Source organism: Gopherus flavomarginatus, chromosome 11, assembly GCF_025201925.1.
Source record: "Gopherus flavomarginatus isolate rGopFla2 chromosome 11, rGopFla2.mat.asm, whole genome shotgun sequence".
In the NCBI taxonomy this organism is placed as follows: Eukaryota; Metazoa; Chordata; order Testudines; family Testudinidae; genus Gopherus; species Gopherus flavomarginatus.
The window spans coordinates 20326451-20344022 of NC_066627.1; the positions used below are offsets into that span (position 1 = coordinate 20326451).

Genomic DNA, 17572 nt, shown 5'->3' on the forward strand with positions numbered 1-17572 from the left:
TCACATTCATTCCCATCTTTTCCAATTTAACTAACAGTTCCCCGTGCGGAACCGTGTCGAACGCCTTACTGAAATCTAGGTAAATTATATCTACCGCATTTCCTTTATCTAAGTAATCCGTCACCTTCTCAAAGAAGGAGATCAGATTGCTTTGACACGATCTACCTTTAGTAAATCCGTGTTGCAATTCGTCCCAATTACCATTGACCTCTATGTCCTTAACTACTTTCTCCCTTAAAATTTTTTCCAAGACCTTACATACTACAGACGTCAAGCTAACAGGCCTATAATTACCCGGATCACTTTTATTCCCTTTCTTAAAAATAGGAACTACATTAGCAATCCTCCAGTCATACGGCACAACCCCCGAGTTTATCGATTGCTTAAAAATTCTCGCTAACGGGCTCGCAATTTCACGCGCCAGTTCCTTTAATATCCTCGGATGGAGATTGTCCGGGCCCTCCGACTTCGTCCCATCGAGCTGTTCAAGTATGGCCTCTAACTCAGTTGCGGTAATATCCACTTCCATATCCACATTCCTGTTTATCATCCCTCCATCATCGCAAGGTTCCTCACTAGTCTTATTAAAAACTGAGGCAAAGTACTTGTTTAGATGTTGGGCCATGCCTAGGTTATCCTTAACCTCCATTCCATCCTCAGTTTATAGTGGCCACACTTCTTCTTTCTTTGTTTTCTTCTTATTTATGTGGCTGTAGAACCTTTTACTATTGGTTTTGATTCCCTTTGCAAGGTCCAGTTCAATGCGGCTTTTAGCCTTCCTCACTTTATCCCTACATGTTCTGACCTCAGCAAGGTAGCTTTCCTTACTGATCCTGCCTTTCTTCCACTCCCTGTAAGCTTTCTGCTTTTGTCTAATCCCCTCTCTGAGTTGCTTGCTCATCCAGTTTGGCCTACAACTCCTGCCCATGGTTTTTTCCCCCTTTCTTGGGATGCAGGCTTCCGACAGTCTCCGCAGCTGCGACTTAAAGTAATTCCAGGCCTCCTCTGCATTTAAATCCACTAATTCCTCCGTCCAATCCACTTCCCTAACTCATTTCCTTAACTCTTTAAAATTAGCCCTCGAGAAGTCGAAAACCCTAATCCCAGATCTACATTTGTTTATCCTTCCATCTAGTTTGAACTGAATCAGCTCATGATCACTCGAACCAAGGTTGTCCCCTACCACCATTTCTTCTACGAGGTCCTCACTGCTCACCAACACCAAATCTAAAATGGCATCCCCTCTCGTAGGTACTTCAACTACTTGATGAAGAAATCCATCCGCTATCACATCTAGAAAAATCTGACCCCTATTATTCTTGCAAGTACTCGTCCTCCAGTCTATATCCGGGAAGTTGAAGTTCCCCATAATCACACATTTCCCCTTTGTGTTTACTTCATTAAAGACATTAAAGAGGTCTCTATCCATATCCCAATCAGATCCCGGCGGTCTGTAGCACACCCCAAGCACTATCTCAGGGGAAGCTCTAGTTGCTTTTTTACCCAGTGTGATTTTTGCCCAGACAGACTCTGTCTTATCCATTCCATCGCTTCTTATTTCGCTACAGTTTCCTGTTTAGGCTGTTCTTACCCAAAGTAGGAATGATTCAACTGGAACCTGCTACCTGGCCAAACAGAGGCTTTTCTCTGCCTGGGCACAGCACAGTCAACATTCTCCAATTACTGCAAGTATTCCAGTCATCTTAGATTATCTCTTGTCCTTAAAAGGCTCGGGTCTCTCCATTAGTTCATTGTAGGTCCACCTTGCAGCAATTAGTGCCTGCCTCCCTCCAGTAGACAGATGTTCTGTTTTCAGACACTCAGCTACAGTATGGTTTATATCAAACCTACACCTATATGGGACCTTAATGTCATTCTGTTGACATTCACCAGACCACCATTTGAACCCTTAGTGACATGCTGCATGTCTCACCTGTCCATGAAGGTTGCATTTCTGGTGGCTATCATTTTGGCCAAAAGGGTCAGCAAGCTGGGTGCCAGCATGGCAGACCTTCCTTGTACGTTTTTTTCACAAGGAGACGGTTTCTCTTCACTTACATCCTAAATTTCTCCCCAAAGTTGTTTCTGAATTCCACATCAACCAAAGTATCTCCTTAATTGCCTTTTATCTGAAGCCTCATGCTTCTTCTGAAGAGACTTAACTCTCTTGAAATCTGGCTTGCCCTGGTGTTCTGTGTGTAGAGAATCAAACCAGTCAGAAAGTCACCAAGACTTTTTATCACCATAGCAGAAAGATCACATGGGCAATCTGTATCCTCTCAAAGGATTTCTAAGTGGGTTTTGGGATACCTCCTACAGTGCTACAGGTTAGCACACATCCCTCCCCTTGGAAGTGTCATGGCTCACTCCACAAGAGCGAAAGTCACTTCCACAGCATCCCTGCAAGAGGTTCTGATACAGTGCATTTGCAGGTGGCCACCTAGAGCTCCATCCATTCACTATACGCTACACGTTCGTTCGCTGCAGATGCAGCAGTGTGATTGGCATCTTTGCTGCCGGGTTCCTCGCACCCACCTCCAGTGTGAGCGTTGCTTACAAGTTACCCATGTATGGAATATACATAGGGACCAGCACTTGAAGAAGTAGTGGAGGTTACTTACGGTAACTGGAGGCTCTTCGAGATGGGTGGTCCCTATATGTATTTCACTACCCACCCTTTATCCTCTCTGCTTTGGTTCCTGTTGGATTTGTGGTAAGAAGAGGAACTGGATAGATATCAGCCCACACTGGCGCTTATACCCTCAGTCAAGAAAACTGAGACCTACTGAGCATGTACAGGCCAATAGACACTGCTTGTAAGATTTTCCAGACTTGAGTTCATGGCGTGCATGCATACCCAAATGCAGAATACAGATAGGGATCACACATCTCGAAGAACTTCCAGTTGCAGTAAATTACCTCTGCTTTTTTCCTGTTTGTGGGCTCAGAATTGCAGTGGAGAAGGACAGATGAGGGCTAGCTGCTACTGGGATGTAGACAATCTGTTTGGATGCTTCATTTGGTGGTTACAGTTCGGTAGGAAAATGCTCTGTTCAGTCACTCACGTCAAATGCGTATGAATATTATTCTGCCTTCACATTCTGCAACAGTCTGAGAAGCTAAGCAAGGACCAGAGTTGGAGCTCAGCAAGTGAGCACGAACACCAGTGGAGCTCTCCTAGCCAACCTACAAACCCTGCATGTTTACTTCCTAAAGGTCATGAGCAGATAGTCTGACGATGACTGATGTGTCATTTAAATAAGCCCCCTAGTTCAACTAACTTTCCATCCCTTCTTCTGGAGGTAATTAGTTAATGTTGGAAGGGGGAATTTGAGTGTCGTTTTATCTGTCCGATGCCCTACTGCAGAGGGGAGAAATCCAGGGTGTTTTCTTAATGCTTTAGATGGCAATAGATGTGATGGGAGCTCCCTTCTGAGACAAATAGATGTCCTTCGTTCCATGGTCTGGATTATTTTAACATGCTGTTTCTCTATTGCAGTTCATGATTTACAGAGCTTTGGACTTGATAACGTAAGTGTTGCAAGAGCATGTGTGTTGACATGATGGAAAATGTTGTTTAAAAAGACTGGATTTCTCCTTTCTTCTTAACTTCTAGCTCTTCTCTGACATTCTTTTTTCCCTTGCCACATGTCTAACAGCCATATAAGCGCTGTTTGAGAGAAGGCACAGAATCCCACTGTGCCCCCCAGTTGCATCTGAGTTGGCTCTTCTTTGCCCTGCACCAGGAGGGAAGAGACACCTGTGCCTCAGAACCTCTCCCCAGAGGGAAGCTTCCATGGTGGGAAGGGTGTGGGGAGTTGCCTGCACCTTGGAATCTCAGTGGGTAGGAACATTGAAATTTCCCATGGGAGGGAGAGAGGAGATGCCTATCCCTTAGAGTCTCTCACCAAAGAAAGTTGTTCGTGTTCTGCAAACTCCAGGGCCCTCATCCTGCCCCTGGGTAGATGTTGTGCCAGCTGTTTGAGTGTGTCCGTGTTTCTGTTTCAGATCAATATGACGCACTATATCAAACGTCTCTCATTTGGGAGGGATTATCCAGGCCTCGTCAACCCTCTGGATGGGACAGACATCACTGCACAGCAAGGTACAGCCATGTGCAGGAGAATCTCTTTCTAAACTTTTGTATCAAATAAGTGTTTCAGAACAACGTGAAGAGCTACAGCACAGCCAAGGCAACTGGGACAGGCTGCAGGGAGAACCCTGTTGGTGCTGCCTAATGGGCAAGCCTTCCTGCCCTAGCAGAAATGACACGTATGCTCTCCCTGACATTTGCTCACTCATTGCCCACTTGGGGGTGGGGCAAATTGGCCTACATAAATGTGTCTTTTTCTGGTATAGCGTAGGCCACTTTAAAGCACCCCAGTTTCTCTCTTACTCCTGTCCTCCAAATTCCTCCTGCCGTGTGCACCTCCTTACAGTCCTCTATGCTCTCAAACTCACCCACCAGTTTCCTCTTCCCTCGAACAGCCCGTACACACTCCCCTGCCCACACGCATGCACGCAGTTCCCCCTCCCTCTTGCCCTCTCTGGTGAGTAGATCTGGTGCAATGAGTAGCTTTAGTAATTTTTGCCATTATTTCTGATAAATGAAAGTTTCTCCTTCAGGAAGGGCTGACGAATAATATTCTATTACAGAGAAGTCCATGACAAACTGCCCTCTTTCAAAATGGCTGCCATATCCCACTGTTTTCAATAAGACTGAAGCTACAGGTAGCCATTTAGAGAAGGGAATTTATCAGCCTCCAGCTCAATGGGGCCGAGTGTTCCTTTTCACATTCTGACACACAGGCAGCCATCTGAGGCCTTGTTTACACCGGAAATATTTTTTTGAATAACTTAAGATGAGAATTTAAACTGATACTATTTACAGGTATAACTGCTGCGTGGACTCTCTTATTCTGGTATACAAGTGTCTTTTTCAGGTTAGTTTATGCTGCACAGCAAGGGGTTTATGCTAAATCACAAAAGGTACTCTTTAGGGTGGAATACAAGTGTCCAGATGAGGAGTTATACTAGCAGAACTATAATGGTGTAACTTGGGTAACTTTCCTGTGCAGAAAAGGCCTAATAAGAGCTGCTTACTTTTGCTGTTAGTTTCACTTTGGGAGCAATGGAAGATGCTGGCCAGTTTGAAAGAAGGCATCTTAACTGAAGTCAGCCTGTAACCTCAGTCCCCTTGAGAACAATGGGAGATGGCAGTCATTTTGAAAGACGACAATTCTTTGGGTATTTCTCTGAAGAAGGAGAATTCTCAGTTACAGCCCACCATGAACCACAGGTAGCTTGATGGGGCATGTGACTAAAAGCTGTGGGGAGGGACTAGAAGAGCCCGCTGCTCTTTCCATCTTCCTTGCAGAATAGCTGCCTTCAGTCTTCCTAATTCCTGAGAACTTTGCCATTCACTCTCTGAGACAAAGCTTGGAAAGTTTCAGCCCCAAGGGTGAATTTTCTAAACGAGCTCTGGCCTCTCTCAGAGGGGAAGGTCCCTTGAGAATCCCTCTGTGGCAGAAGACCACGATCGATGGCCTGGTGGTAGGGATTTATTTGTATTGTATTTGAAACACCAATTCTTTGCTCTAGGTGCCTTTGACCAAAATTAAAATATGCCCTGTAAACATTTTAAAAGAAACATGTGCAAAAGTCCCTTCACCCTTTAGAGATTCATCTTATCTCACCATTGCCTCAGAGAGATCTGTTCCCTTCCCTCAATCTAACCCTCACCCTAAATGCCTGGGGAAAAGAGTGAGCATGGTATCCAGGAGAGTAGCAGACCTGCGCTTGTTGCAAACCATGGCTAGTATCTTCTGTGGAAAATGCTTTCCCAGCAGGCGCATCTGTCTAAACTAAGGGGCCTCTAAATTAAGCCGTGATGGCATGGGGAGAGAGATCTCCTCTCAGGTAGACAAGTTCCTAACTATTTAGAGAAAATCAGCATATTTTAACTTAGCTGCAGGTTTCTACTACCATCCTCGACTATAGCTATTCTGTGTGCCATGGCTATGTCATGGCCATGCAGCGTGGCTCTACAGCATGGCTTGGCAATGCTTTTTTGTGTCTGTTTTGTGTGCTGTGGTTATTCCACATTATATATACTATGACTAGTCAGAGTTCTCCCAGCCTGTAACACATCTAGGTAGTTCATCATGATGTGTCTGTCTTGTGCTGTCTGTTGTGGCTGTAGAAAGTATCTGCATTAGCACTTAAAAGAAAGATTTATTAATAAGGGTCAATGAAATTCAGGATGGGCACATCTCTGTCTTTTCTAGTTATTCACTATGTCTCTTTGTCGTCTGCTACTAGCTTCTATGATGTTTCAGTACTTCGTCAAAGTGGTCCCTACAGTCTATATGAAAGTCGATGGTGAGGTAAGCACTGTTTTTTTTTTCTCTGTGCACACATTGGGGATGCTGGTCTCCTTCTGCAGGCCTAACCCCAGAAACACTCCTGTGTTCATATGCTTCTGTGCTTTATTAATTTTGTTTGTATCTTTGAATGTGTAAAGCCTTCTCAAACTGTGATTGGTGGAGCACTTGCTGGAGGGCACTTGTTTGCTCTTCTGACTATCCGTTTATGTCCCACTCGTCAATGGGGTATCTGCTTCCAGCTGCTTCTGTGGGTCTTGGGCATCCATGGCGAAAAAGCTTGAATGCCCGTAAAAGCAGCTGGAAACAAGAAGGAGCTAACCTAATCATTTCCATTATGAGGTACTGCTGCAGCTACATAAAGGGAGGATAGTGTGGGCGTGGAAATTGGAGCTGTCCCCATGCTCCAGCTCCACCAGCAAGACTAGAGGTGCCAATGGCATGGAGTCATGAGTTGTAGCAGAATGACTGGAATGGGGGATGAGGAACCTGGTACCATGTCCAGTGGAAAAGATGACGACCTTGCGGGAAGGTAGGTTCAGGTGAAGAGGTCTGAGCAGCAAGACAGCATGTGTAAGGGAGAACAGGACCAAGTGGCAGAGAATCATGTGAAGGAGTAGGGGGGGAGAGAGGAGTAGGACACACAGGAGTGGATTAAAGCAGTGGATAGCTCAGTGGTTTGAGCATTAGCCTACTAAACCCAGGGTTGTGAGTTCCGTCCTTGAGGGGGCCACTTAGGGATCTGCAGCATAATCAGTACTTCGTCCTGCCTAGTGAAGGCAGGGGGCTGGACTCAATGACCTTTGAAGGTCCCTTCCAGTTCTGGGAGATAGGATATCTCCATTAATTTATTTAAAATGGCCTGTATAATTTGCTGTAATCGTATTTCCATATAAGCAATTGTTATTAGCTTTCATATGATACTCAGACAGATATTATTGCAGTAGCATGTAAATACCACAAGAATATTGTTCAATAATTAATGGGATTGAAATGGGGAGGGAGGGAATCTATGAGATGAGGCCTGTTGAGTGAGATGCGGTCCTCCCTGTGAAAAGACTTTTAAGAGTCCCTGGCATACCCCTAAAGCACTCTGTAGCCAGGTTACAAGGGAACCAAGTAAAATGCAGTTTATTCCCACAGAAATGAAAGCTTACAGCATAGGGGGTCATTTGAAGACTGCAGACCTTGTCAGGCCTCAAGTAGCCTCTCTGGACACAGCCCTCTGCCCTTTAAAACAGTAGACCTTGCCAGATGCTGAACTGTGTGTTGTTGTGATTGTGGCAGGGAGTCCCAGATGTGTGTGGCCTGGTTCTTAATTTAGATATCTCCCATACTCCAGTGCCTGCTGCACTTTATTCAACAGGCCATTGTTCTCTGGTTGAATAAACCTAATCTTGCCTTCTTGTCACTTTCATTAAAGCAGGCCCCACCGTCAACTTCTTCTTTCAGTGTTACATGTCCTCCTCCCAGCTTCACTTGTGTTCACAGGAGAAATGAAATGGCAGGGCCAAGGCTTTGGAATTAGGGGGCAAGGGAGTCATGCAGAGAATCACGCCCGAGTCACATGACTGATCAGAAATGAGGTTCATATGGTAACTGCATCATTTGTTTTCACATCATCATATAAAAAAATGGTGCAGCCTCATCTGGATACCATGTGCAGTCCTGGTTACCCCATCTCACACAGTATTGCACAATTAAATAAGAATGATTTGGCGCCTGGAAAAACTCTTCCTATGAAGAGAGATTGGAAAGAGTGTTTCCCTGGGAAAGATGATGTATAACAGGGGACAAGATACATGGTCTAGGAAAGCTGGCTTAGGAGCTTCTGTTCTCTGTGACTGATAACACAAGAACAAAGGGACATTCAGTGAAATTTAAAAATGGGAAATTCAGAACTCATCAAAGGGAATACTTTTTCACACAATGAGTAATTAAACGGAGGAACACATTGCACAAGAAGTTGTTGAGGTCAAGAGCATGGCAAGATTCAAAAGGGGATTTATGTGGATACCAAGAATATCCAGGGTTAGAATAATTAATGCTAGCAAAAAGTTTGGAAGAGGTACTGAACCTTAATGTGGTGTTATGGGGTTCACCCAGGCCAGTAAGGGGTTTTCTGTCCTGTATCCTTGGCTGTCTTGTGGCTATGAAGCTTTGGTCCAGAGCTCTGACCCAAGCAGCCTGCCAGCAGTCCACAAACCTCATCCTGGCTCTGCCCAACCTGGTTACTCCTTGCTGTGCCAAGGCACTGAGCAGAGGAGGTTGAGCATCAAGTTTAGGAGCCAGTGTCTGATAGATCTTGACATATGGTCCCATATGAGAGTCAAAAATGTTGCTGCTGCCTTGGAGGCAGCTTTAGAGATTCACAGATTTTTTTTATTGTTTTTTTTTAAGGCCAGAGGGGCCATAATGGTCATATAATCTGACCTTGGGCTTAGCATGGATCATAGAATTTCACCTCATGATTCCTGCGTCAATCCCATAACTTGTAGCTGAGGTAGGATGTATCTTTTAGAAAGATATTCAGTCTTGATTTAAAGACTGCAAGTGACGGAGAATCTACCACATCCCTTGGTAAGTTTTTCCAGTGGTTAATTCCCCCCACTGCACCTTTTACCCAGTTGAATTTGTCTAGCTTCAGCTTCTAGCCTTTGGATCTTGTTGCCTTTGTCTGCTAGATTGAGGAGCCCTGTGCGATCAGAACTCTGCCTGTGTAGGTACTTATAGTCCCATGATCAAGCCCCTCTTAACTTTACCCTTTATAAGCTAAGTAGATTGAGCTTCTCGCATCTCTTACTGTAAGGTGAGTTTTCTGGACCTTGAATCATTCTTATAGCTCTTTTCTGAACACTTTCCAGTTTAAGATCCTTTTTGAAGAGTGGACACTAGAACTGGACACAGTACCTCAGTAATATTTCACTGTTGCCATATACCTAGGTAATACCACCTCCCTTCTCCTACTTGAAATCCCATTGTACTGGTGATTGAGATTGACACTGAAGCTCCCTGGATCAATCCCTCAATCCTAAATCGATATGGAGAGGGGACACGGGAAGCTTTTATGTAAAACTAATGTGAGCCCAGGAGCTTCCGCAGTGATGATCCAGAGAGCATCTGTCTCCTACTCCATCTCCTGTTGAGGCAAGGTGGTGTCTCATCCATTTAGCGGGAGCTTGGTACAACCAACTCAAATACTGAGACCTGGAGGGTGTTGGGGAGTCATTCTGTAGCATTGTTCCCTGCTTTGGATGGGAAGATAGACAGTGCTTTAGCGAAAGCTAAGCCCCTGGGCCTACAAGGGAGGTTGGGTCAAAGCTAACTCCGGCTTACCCTTTCGGGATTTCTCCTTTTGAAGCCCTGCAATCTGGGCTCATGCTGAACTTACTGGATTCTCTGAGAAACAATTGGAAACATTTCCCATAATCGTTCAGTACACAGGCTGCATTCTGCAAACATCGCCACACAGCATGCCAATCCTCTATGTAGAGGAAGCAGTGAATACTTATTACATGATAGCCATCTTTCTGCCATGTAGATGTTGCATGAAAGCACTCGATGTGTCAAGATAGAGGATGACATTTGCTCAGAGAACGAGGAAAGAAACACTCGAGGCAAGTCGCTCCAAAGTTCGGAGATCTCCAGAGTGCGCCAGGAAAGAACTGAGGCCTTGAGAGAGCAACAAGGCTTTGAAATGCTGATGCTCTGAAGCAAGAGTACCAGAGCACTAAGTACAAAGATCCAGGCCACAGAACCAAGGTTCCTCCAGAGCCTCCGAAGGCTGGAGGAACTATCAGCTGTCAGGGAGGCAAAAGGTCACCAGAATAAAAATACCAAAGACTGGAGGGCAGGGAGGAGCATTACGGGAGGGTTGAGAAGTGCTGGAACAGTGGCTGCAGGCAGCTCTCGAGGAGGAACTGTCTGGAAGATTCCAAAGATGATGTAGGGGGTGGGGAGGACTTTTGCTTCTACCCACAATCACCACCATTAGGGACCAAAAATCGTTAAGAGCTTGGGGACTTGTGCATGGCTCATTCTCACTCCTGGATCTCAGTTCTCTAGAATCCTGCAGGTCCTGCAGTGCAGGATGTTGTCTGCAGTGAAGATAGGGTTAGGTCTGGGAGTGCCCCCCCTAGCATCCTCTAGGGGTAGGGTGGCCTTCAGCAGAGGCTCCAAAGTGCAGTCTACACTACTTAGTCTTTTAGTTACGTTACGAATTAAACACTATTTTCCATATTTATTTTCTGCTAGGTGGTGAGGACTAACCAGTTTTCAGTTACCCGGCATGAGAAAATCGCCAATGGGCTAATAGGAGATCAGGGCCTGCCTGGTGTATTTGTGCTCTATGAGCTTTCTCCCATGATGGTGAAACTGACAGAGAAACACAGGTAAGGGGGTGTTTCTATTCACTTCATTCACCCTGCTTGGAAGGATGAGGCCAGTTCTTATACAACCTGAACCTCTCCAGATTTTCTGAGATTTTATAACATGGGCTATAGTGACAGTAACACAATGTATATGAAATCTGTTTTTTGTGACGTTTTCAGTAGTGTGTCTATGTATTTTATTGTAGGCAGCTATATTGGGGAGGGCACACACAGTGACACAGTAAAACACCGAGTATTTCTAACCAGTAGTCAACAAATAAAACACAGTCAAAGGGTACGAAAGTGTATTGTTTAACGTAGCCATGTTTTAAATCAGTGTTCTGATTAAAGGAGAATTCACAGCATTTCTGTTATGATAGAATGGTACTGATGGATGGATTAAAGTTGCCATCAAATAAACTTTCTGGCAACATCCCCCTGCAATTAATTCTTTTTTTGTTTAGAATATTAACAGATGTGCTCACAGGATACAGCATATTGCACTGTGTGTTACCAGTTTTGGAAAGTGAGCTTTTGTGGTGCTGTCTCACAGCAGAGTCTCATTTATCTTTGTGCAATGGTGGAAGTACAGCAGAAAAGAGTAAAGCCATTCATATTGGGGGTGGGGTGTTAATCTCAAACACAGCCACGTTAATGCTACATGAAGATTGTGAAGTTAATCAGATAGAATTCAGCAAACTGAAAAGCTGAGGTTCCTGTTTTAGCTGCATACACAGGATGTCGTAGTTTCTGTTCCTATTTCTCTTATGTTGTACATTAATTACATGTATTACTCTGTTAAATATATACCCTTAAACAAGCAGACTGTGCAGTGTGGCTCAGTTCGTGTCATTTAGCTTTGTGATATCCTAACTTTTTCCATTTTTCTCCATCTTAATCACGTATTAACATGGGGTTTTTGTTTGTTTGGTTGGTTTGGTTTTGAGGTTTTCCATTGTCAGTGCAGACAGGCATTGCTGGTAAATTATTTGGGATGAGGACCTCTGTGTATCACTTCACGAATAGTGCCATTGATAGCAGTGACCCTGTTTTCAAAGTACGGCACCACTTAGCCTGAATGAGGGTGGCAGAACCTGACCAGTAGCTGGACAGATTGAATTTGGGGATTTCATTTTTCTTCACCATTAAATTCTTCCTTTTTGTTTTGTTTAAGCTCTCGATTTCTAACTTGCAAGTGATCTGTCTAGGTATCGATCTGTCATCATGGCACCTGAGCTCATGGAGATTATTCAACCTGTTTTCCTCTCTCTAGGCCCTTTACACACTTCCTCACAGGAGTCTGTGCCATTGTGGGAGGAGTATTTACAGGTATCAGAGCTTTTAGTTTCATTTTTTTTCTAAAATGTGCAGGCTTGTCACCTTGCTCATACTAGGACTGAAATGTGGATTGAAGCTCCTTTGGGCAGAGATTAGGGCTTTCTTTGCCTTCCCTGAGGTGCCACACACCCTTTGGAGCTATAAATTATCATTAGAATGAAAGTTCATTTATTTACAAAGATCCAATTCACAGTAGAAGTATAAATACAATAATATCTAATTTCAGCATAAGTGGCAGTACTAAAAGAAGCTAATTTTACACCGAATTTTCATTGGAAACAGTAACAAAGTTGAAGTAGTATTACAGAATCTCTGTTGTTACTATAAATTTGAGTCATATTTGTCTAGAAAATGTGTCTGACCAGGGAAATGCTTTCCAGAAGCAGTTCCTTTTGTCAAATGAATCTGTCTTGTTCTAAGCAGGGTGGTTGGGGTTTTCAGGATATGCAAATAGGTTTGGAAATAAATATGCACAATGAAACACATAGGGGTAGGTGCCCATCTGTCGAAAGGAAACGTCTTGTCCTTTTGCTTTGGAATCCTGGCCCCTTATGTTCTGTGAGAATAGTTTAATCTCTTGTCTTTTGGGTACCATTCTGTTCTTCAGCGCATGCATCATCTGCCTTGGTGAGAATGGTCTTTGTCCCGAGAAGCATAATCACATCTGTGTCTCATCTCCATCAGAGGAGATCAGGGTCTCCACAATCTCCCAAGGAGCTGCAAGGGTTCTGTTCTCTGTGCTTAGAGCTGGAACTTCGCTCCTGGGGGAAGGGTTCTGTGTTTGTCCCATGCAATAAAGCATTTTCGTCTCTGTTTTGTGGAATGTCTGGGCTGATCCTTCTCTGTTCTTCTTTCAGTGGCAGGACTCATTGATTCCTTGATCTATCATTCTGCTCGTGCTATTCAGAAGAAAATAGAGCTTGGGAAGACGACGTAGATATGAAATTGCTGCAGCCCATGAAGAATGTAGAGAGGAACTGAACAAATCCATCAAGACACAAGTGACCCCCTGAGTGCGCAAAGAGAAGATACCTGGGATTACCAGACACCCCCACTCATCCTTCCATCACTGTCTCTTTGTGCTTTGTTTGGCATTGATTTATGGATAGGACAGCTCGATCCTTGTTCCGGTGAGGATTTTTCATTAGCCATCTTGTCAGGCTGTGCAGACCCTCCTGTGGGCAGCCTTTCGTGCCCATCGCCGTTGAATTGCTCCTGAGGCTGTTGCAGGAGGAGCATCCTGTCATGAGATGCTGAATGGATTAAAGTTGCCATCAAATAAACTTTCTGGCAACGCCACCAAGCAGTTATTTCCTTTTTGTTCAGAATATTTACAAATGTGCTCACTGGATACTGCATCAGACGTCTGTCAAAATGTGCTGACCCCTCCTGTCCTGCCCTGCCGAATCTCTCAGGCAAAAAGGTGTAAGACCTAGCACACCAGACATGGTTACAAGGTGATAAATCTCTGCCTAGGGGCACCTTAAAACTCCAGCAGTAGGAATGCTCAGAACTGTTCTTTCAATGCAAGAAAAGTGATCTGTGCTAGTAAGGAACCAATCTTGGCTGTTTTAAAAAATGTTTCGTCCATTTTTTAAATTGAATCGTATTTTCATTCCCCATATCCTTACCTTTTGTAATAAAATATATCATCTGTGGATTTTAGTAAAGCATTTGGTAGAGTGACTCAATGTAACTAACTAATTTATTAAAATTGGTGAATTAACTTTGATCCCATAGTGGTACGTGAATCAAAAACTGTCTGAAGAACCACAGAGGGAATGATGAATGGCAAAGTGTGCAGGCAGGATGGCATGGTTAGTTCTTGTTCGAGTGCTTGCTCATATCCATTCCAATTAGGTGTGTGCGCGCCGCGTCCACGTTCGTCGGAGACTTTTTACCCTAGCAACACTCGGTGGGCCGGCAGGTCGCCCCCTGGAGTGGCGCCGGTATGGCGCCTGCTCTATACCCCTGCAGGCCCGCCCGCTCCTCAGTTCTTTCTTACCGCCCGTGTCGGTCGTTGGAACTGTGGAGCACGGCTAGCTGTTCTCCACCTCCCTAGCGTTTCACTCCTGTGTAGTATCGTGTATATAGTTTTTATTGTAGTTCTAGTTAGTGTTTAAAATTAGTAATTTATAGTTCTGTATATAGTTATAGAGGATCGGGGGTTTGCCCCTTTTCCTCCCCCGGTACCAGGGCCTATGCCTGGTTCACTGGGTTTCAAACCTTGTGCGGCCTGTCGTCGGCCAATGCCCACAGGAGATCCACACGACTCCTGTCTGAGGTGCCTAGGCTAGTCCCACCTTGCGGACAAGTACCGGATCTGAACAAAAAAAGAGCGGGACAGTCGCTTAAAGCAGCTCTTGATGGAGGCAGCGCTGACTCCCCCATCGTCGGCACCGACTCCGGCACCGGGACCAAGCGTTTCCTCCACTCCGCACCGCCCGGCACCGACAAGGGCTTCGCTTCCCCACCCTTCACCGGCCCAACACCCCAGCCGGCACCGCTCCCTCTCCCCAAGGAGCAAGAAGCACAAGGCTCCTGCGGCACCTACAACTGCACCACAGTCAGAGCGTACTTTCAAACCGGACCGCCCAGCACTGTCACCTGCCGCGGCACCGAGTATCTCCGCACCGTCGATTCCAGCTCCTCAGGAGCCATTGAGTCCGGTGCCTCTCAGCTCTCCAGCACGACCTGCAGTTGAGCTCGTCGCGCCCTCCACACCGGAGACCTTCGCCGTGGCACGCGACCTCATCGCTCTCACACAGCCCGAATTACCCCAACCCCTGGCACCGCCGGTGCGGGTTATTCAGTCGATGGGCAAGCCCACCATGGTGCGGCTGCGTTTGCCGGGCACTACTGAGCACCATTGGTCCTGCTCCAGATCTAGAGACTACTCTCACCCTTGTCGTCGCTCAAGATCCCGGCGCCGCTCGCAGTCCCAGTACCGTTCCCCGCGGCGCTGGTCGTACTCGCAGCACCGCTCGAGATCCCGGTCGCCATCGTGCTACTCTCGGCACCGGTCCAGATCACAGCACCGACACTCCTACCGCAGCCGTTCCTGGCACGACAGCACACGGCACCGGTCGACCTCCCGGCACCGAGCTGGTAGCAGGTCTCGGTCCCGATCGAGATACCACCACAACTCCCGGTACCGCTCACCGGCACCGCGCAGAGGTGAGATCTATGGGCGCAGAGGCCTGGCACAGTCATCATCAGCTCCTCTGTGGCCTTCACGTCACTCATCTGCCTCTCCACACGCGGACAGTGCCTCCTACGGGGGTTCGGATGCACAGGCCAACCTGGACCGTGGGCCACCGCAATGGTCCTTTTGGACGCCTTGGGCCTACCACCAAGCCCAGGGCGAGCCATTGGGCCCAGCACGCTCCAGCCATTCGGAGCACCGTGCACCAGAGGCCACAGTCAGCCGGCCTCCCCCCTCAGGTACAGAGGAGGACCCTGCACATCCCCTGACACAGCAGGATGTCCCAGAGACGGAGGTCCCTCAGGACGAGGCTTCCATACAAGAACCACTCCTCCCTGGGTTATCTTCTTCCTCTTCCCCGGATGAGGTGGTAGCGGGCACATCATCATCGGGGCCCCCGCCTATTGATCTCCGGGCACATCAGGACCTTCTGCGGCGCATTGCCCAAAATATAAATCTTCCTGTAGAGGAAGTTTCTGAAGTGGAGGACCCAGTGGTCAGCATACTCTCTGCAGAAGCACCGACCAGGGTGGCCCTCCCCTTCATCAAATCCATCCAGGCAAAGGCAGACACCATATGGCAGTCCCCGGCCTCCATCCCACCTACAGCCCACGGAGTGGAAAGAAAATATATGGTGCCATCCAAGGGGTATGAGTACCTCTATGTGCACCCCGCCCCCTGCTCGTTGGTGGTACAATCAGTCAACGAACGGGAGTGCCACGGCCAGCAAGCTCCTGCGCCAAAATCCAGAGAAGCCAGGCGCATGGACTTGCTGGGCCACAAGATTTACTCTGCGGGAGGCCTTCAGCTCCGTGTGGCGAAGCAGCAGGCCCTCTTGAGCCAATACAGCTACAACACCTGGGAGGCTGTCGGCAAGTTCACTAAATTAGTTCCCCAGGACTCACGCCAGGAATTTTCAGCTCTCCTGGAAGAGGGTCGCCAGGACCACACTGCAAGCGTCCTTAGATGCCGCAGATTCGGCAGCCAGAACGCTGGCATCTGGTGTAGCCATGCGTCACATATCGTGGCTACAGGCTTCCGGACTACCGCCCGAGTTGCAGTATACAATCCAAGACCTGCCATTCGACGGGCAAGGTCTTTTATCAGAGAAAACAGATCCCAGACTACAGAGTCTGAAGGATAACTGGGTTATCATGCGTTCACTGGGAATGCACATACCCCAGACTCAGAGACGGCCATTCCGCCCACAACCTCAGCGCCTTTACCCCCCCACCTCGACCCAGACAGGATTTTACCCGGAGACGAGGCTGCCCGAACCGCAGACATCAGTTGGGTCCTCAAGGGGGTAACAACTCTGGGTCCGCCAAACCACCGCAGGGACCCAAAGCAAACTTTTGAGGGTGCGCCCAAGAGCAGTATACCAATCCCCTCCCTGGATCCTCTTCATTTTCTCAACCGCCTGCACCCCTTCCTGCTGGCGTGGTCCCAGCTGACCTCGGACCGTTGGGTCCTACGCACGGTGGAGTTTGGATACCGTCTTCAGTTTATTTCTCCACCCCCTTCCCATCTTCCCTTCTCGTCCCTCTTCAGGGACCCCTCTCACGAGCAACTTATCATCCAGGAGGTTCACAAGCTCCTATTCATCGGAGCTATAGAGGAGGTGCCGGAGGAGTTAAGGGGCAAGGGGTTTTATTCCCGGTATTTCTTAGTCTCCAAGTCAAAAGGGGGCCTTTGACCCATCCTGGACCTGCGAGGACTGAACAAATTCATCAGAAAGTTCAAGTTCCGCATGGTATCATTAGGAGCCATCGTTCCTTCCCTGGATCCCAGAGATTGGTACGTCACTCTCGACATGAAGGACGCATACTTCCACATTGCAATTTTTCCTCCGCACAGGAGGTATCTGCGCTTTGTGGTAAATCAGGATCACTACCAATTTACTGTCCTCCCCTTTGGTCTCTCCTCGGCCCCTCGGGTATTCACCAAATGTATGGCGGTCGTCGCTGCTTCCCTGCGCCGTTGTCGTATTCACGTCTTCCCTTATCTCGACGACTGGCTTATCTGAGGCACTTCGGAGGCGCAGGTGATCGGCCACGTCGCCATCATCAGGGAGCTGTTTGTGAGTCTAGGCTTGACCATCAACCCAGACAAGTCCACTCTGGTGCCTACACAGAGGATAGAGTTCATCAGGGCAATGCTGGACTCCAACCTTGCGACAGCCAGTTTACCCCTGCACTGGTTCCAAGCCATAGTTTCCCTGGTCAAAAGTCTACAAGCCTTTCCGACCACTTCTGCTCGAACTTGCCTTGCTCTCC

At 47.0% G+C, this 17572-nt stretch overlaps 1 protein-coding gene across 3 annotated transcripts in view; it reads left to right on the top strand.

The window, feature by feature from the left end:
• Positions 1-13823, top strand: part of ERGIC3 (ERGIC and golgi 3) — a 57360-nt gene extending 43537 nt beyond the window's left edge. For all 3 annotated transcript variants that reach the window (XM_050918639.1, XM_050918640.1, XM_050918641.1), the window contains 6 exons: positions 3500-3531; positions 4009-4105; positions 6322-6386; positions 10638-10774; positions 12027-12082; positions 12949-13823. In XM_050918639.1, the coding sequence (XP_050774596.1) occupies positions 3500-3531; positions 4009-4105; positions 6322-6386; positions 10638-10774; positions 12027-12082; positions 12949-13028 (467 nt within the window). In that variant the 3' untranslated portion in view covers positions 13029-13823. The remainder of the gene's footprint in view (positions 1-3499; positions 3532-4008; positions 4106-6321; positions 6387-10637; positions 10775-12026; positions 12083-12948) is intronic.
• The last annotated feature ends 3749 nt before the right edge of the window (positions 13824-17572 follow it).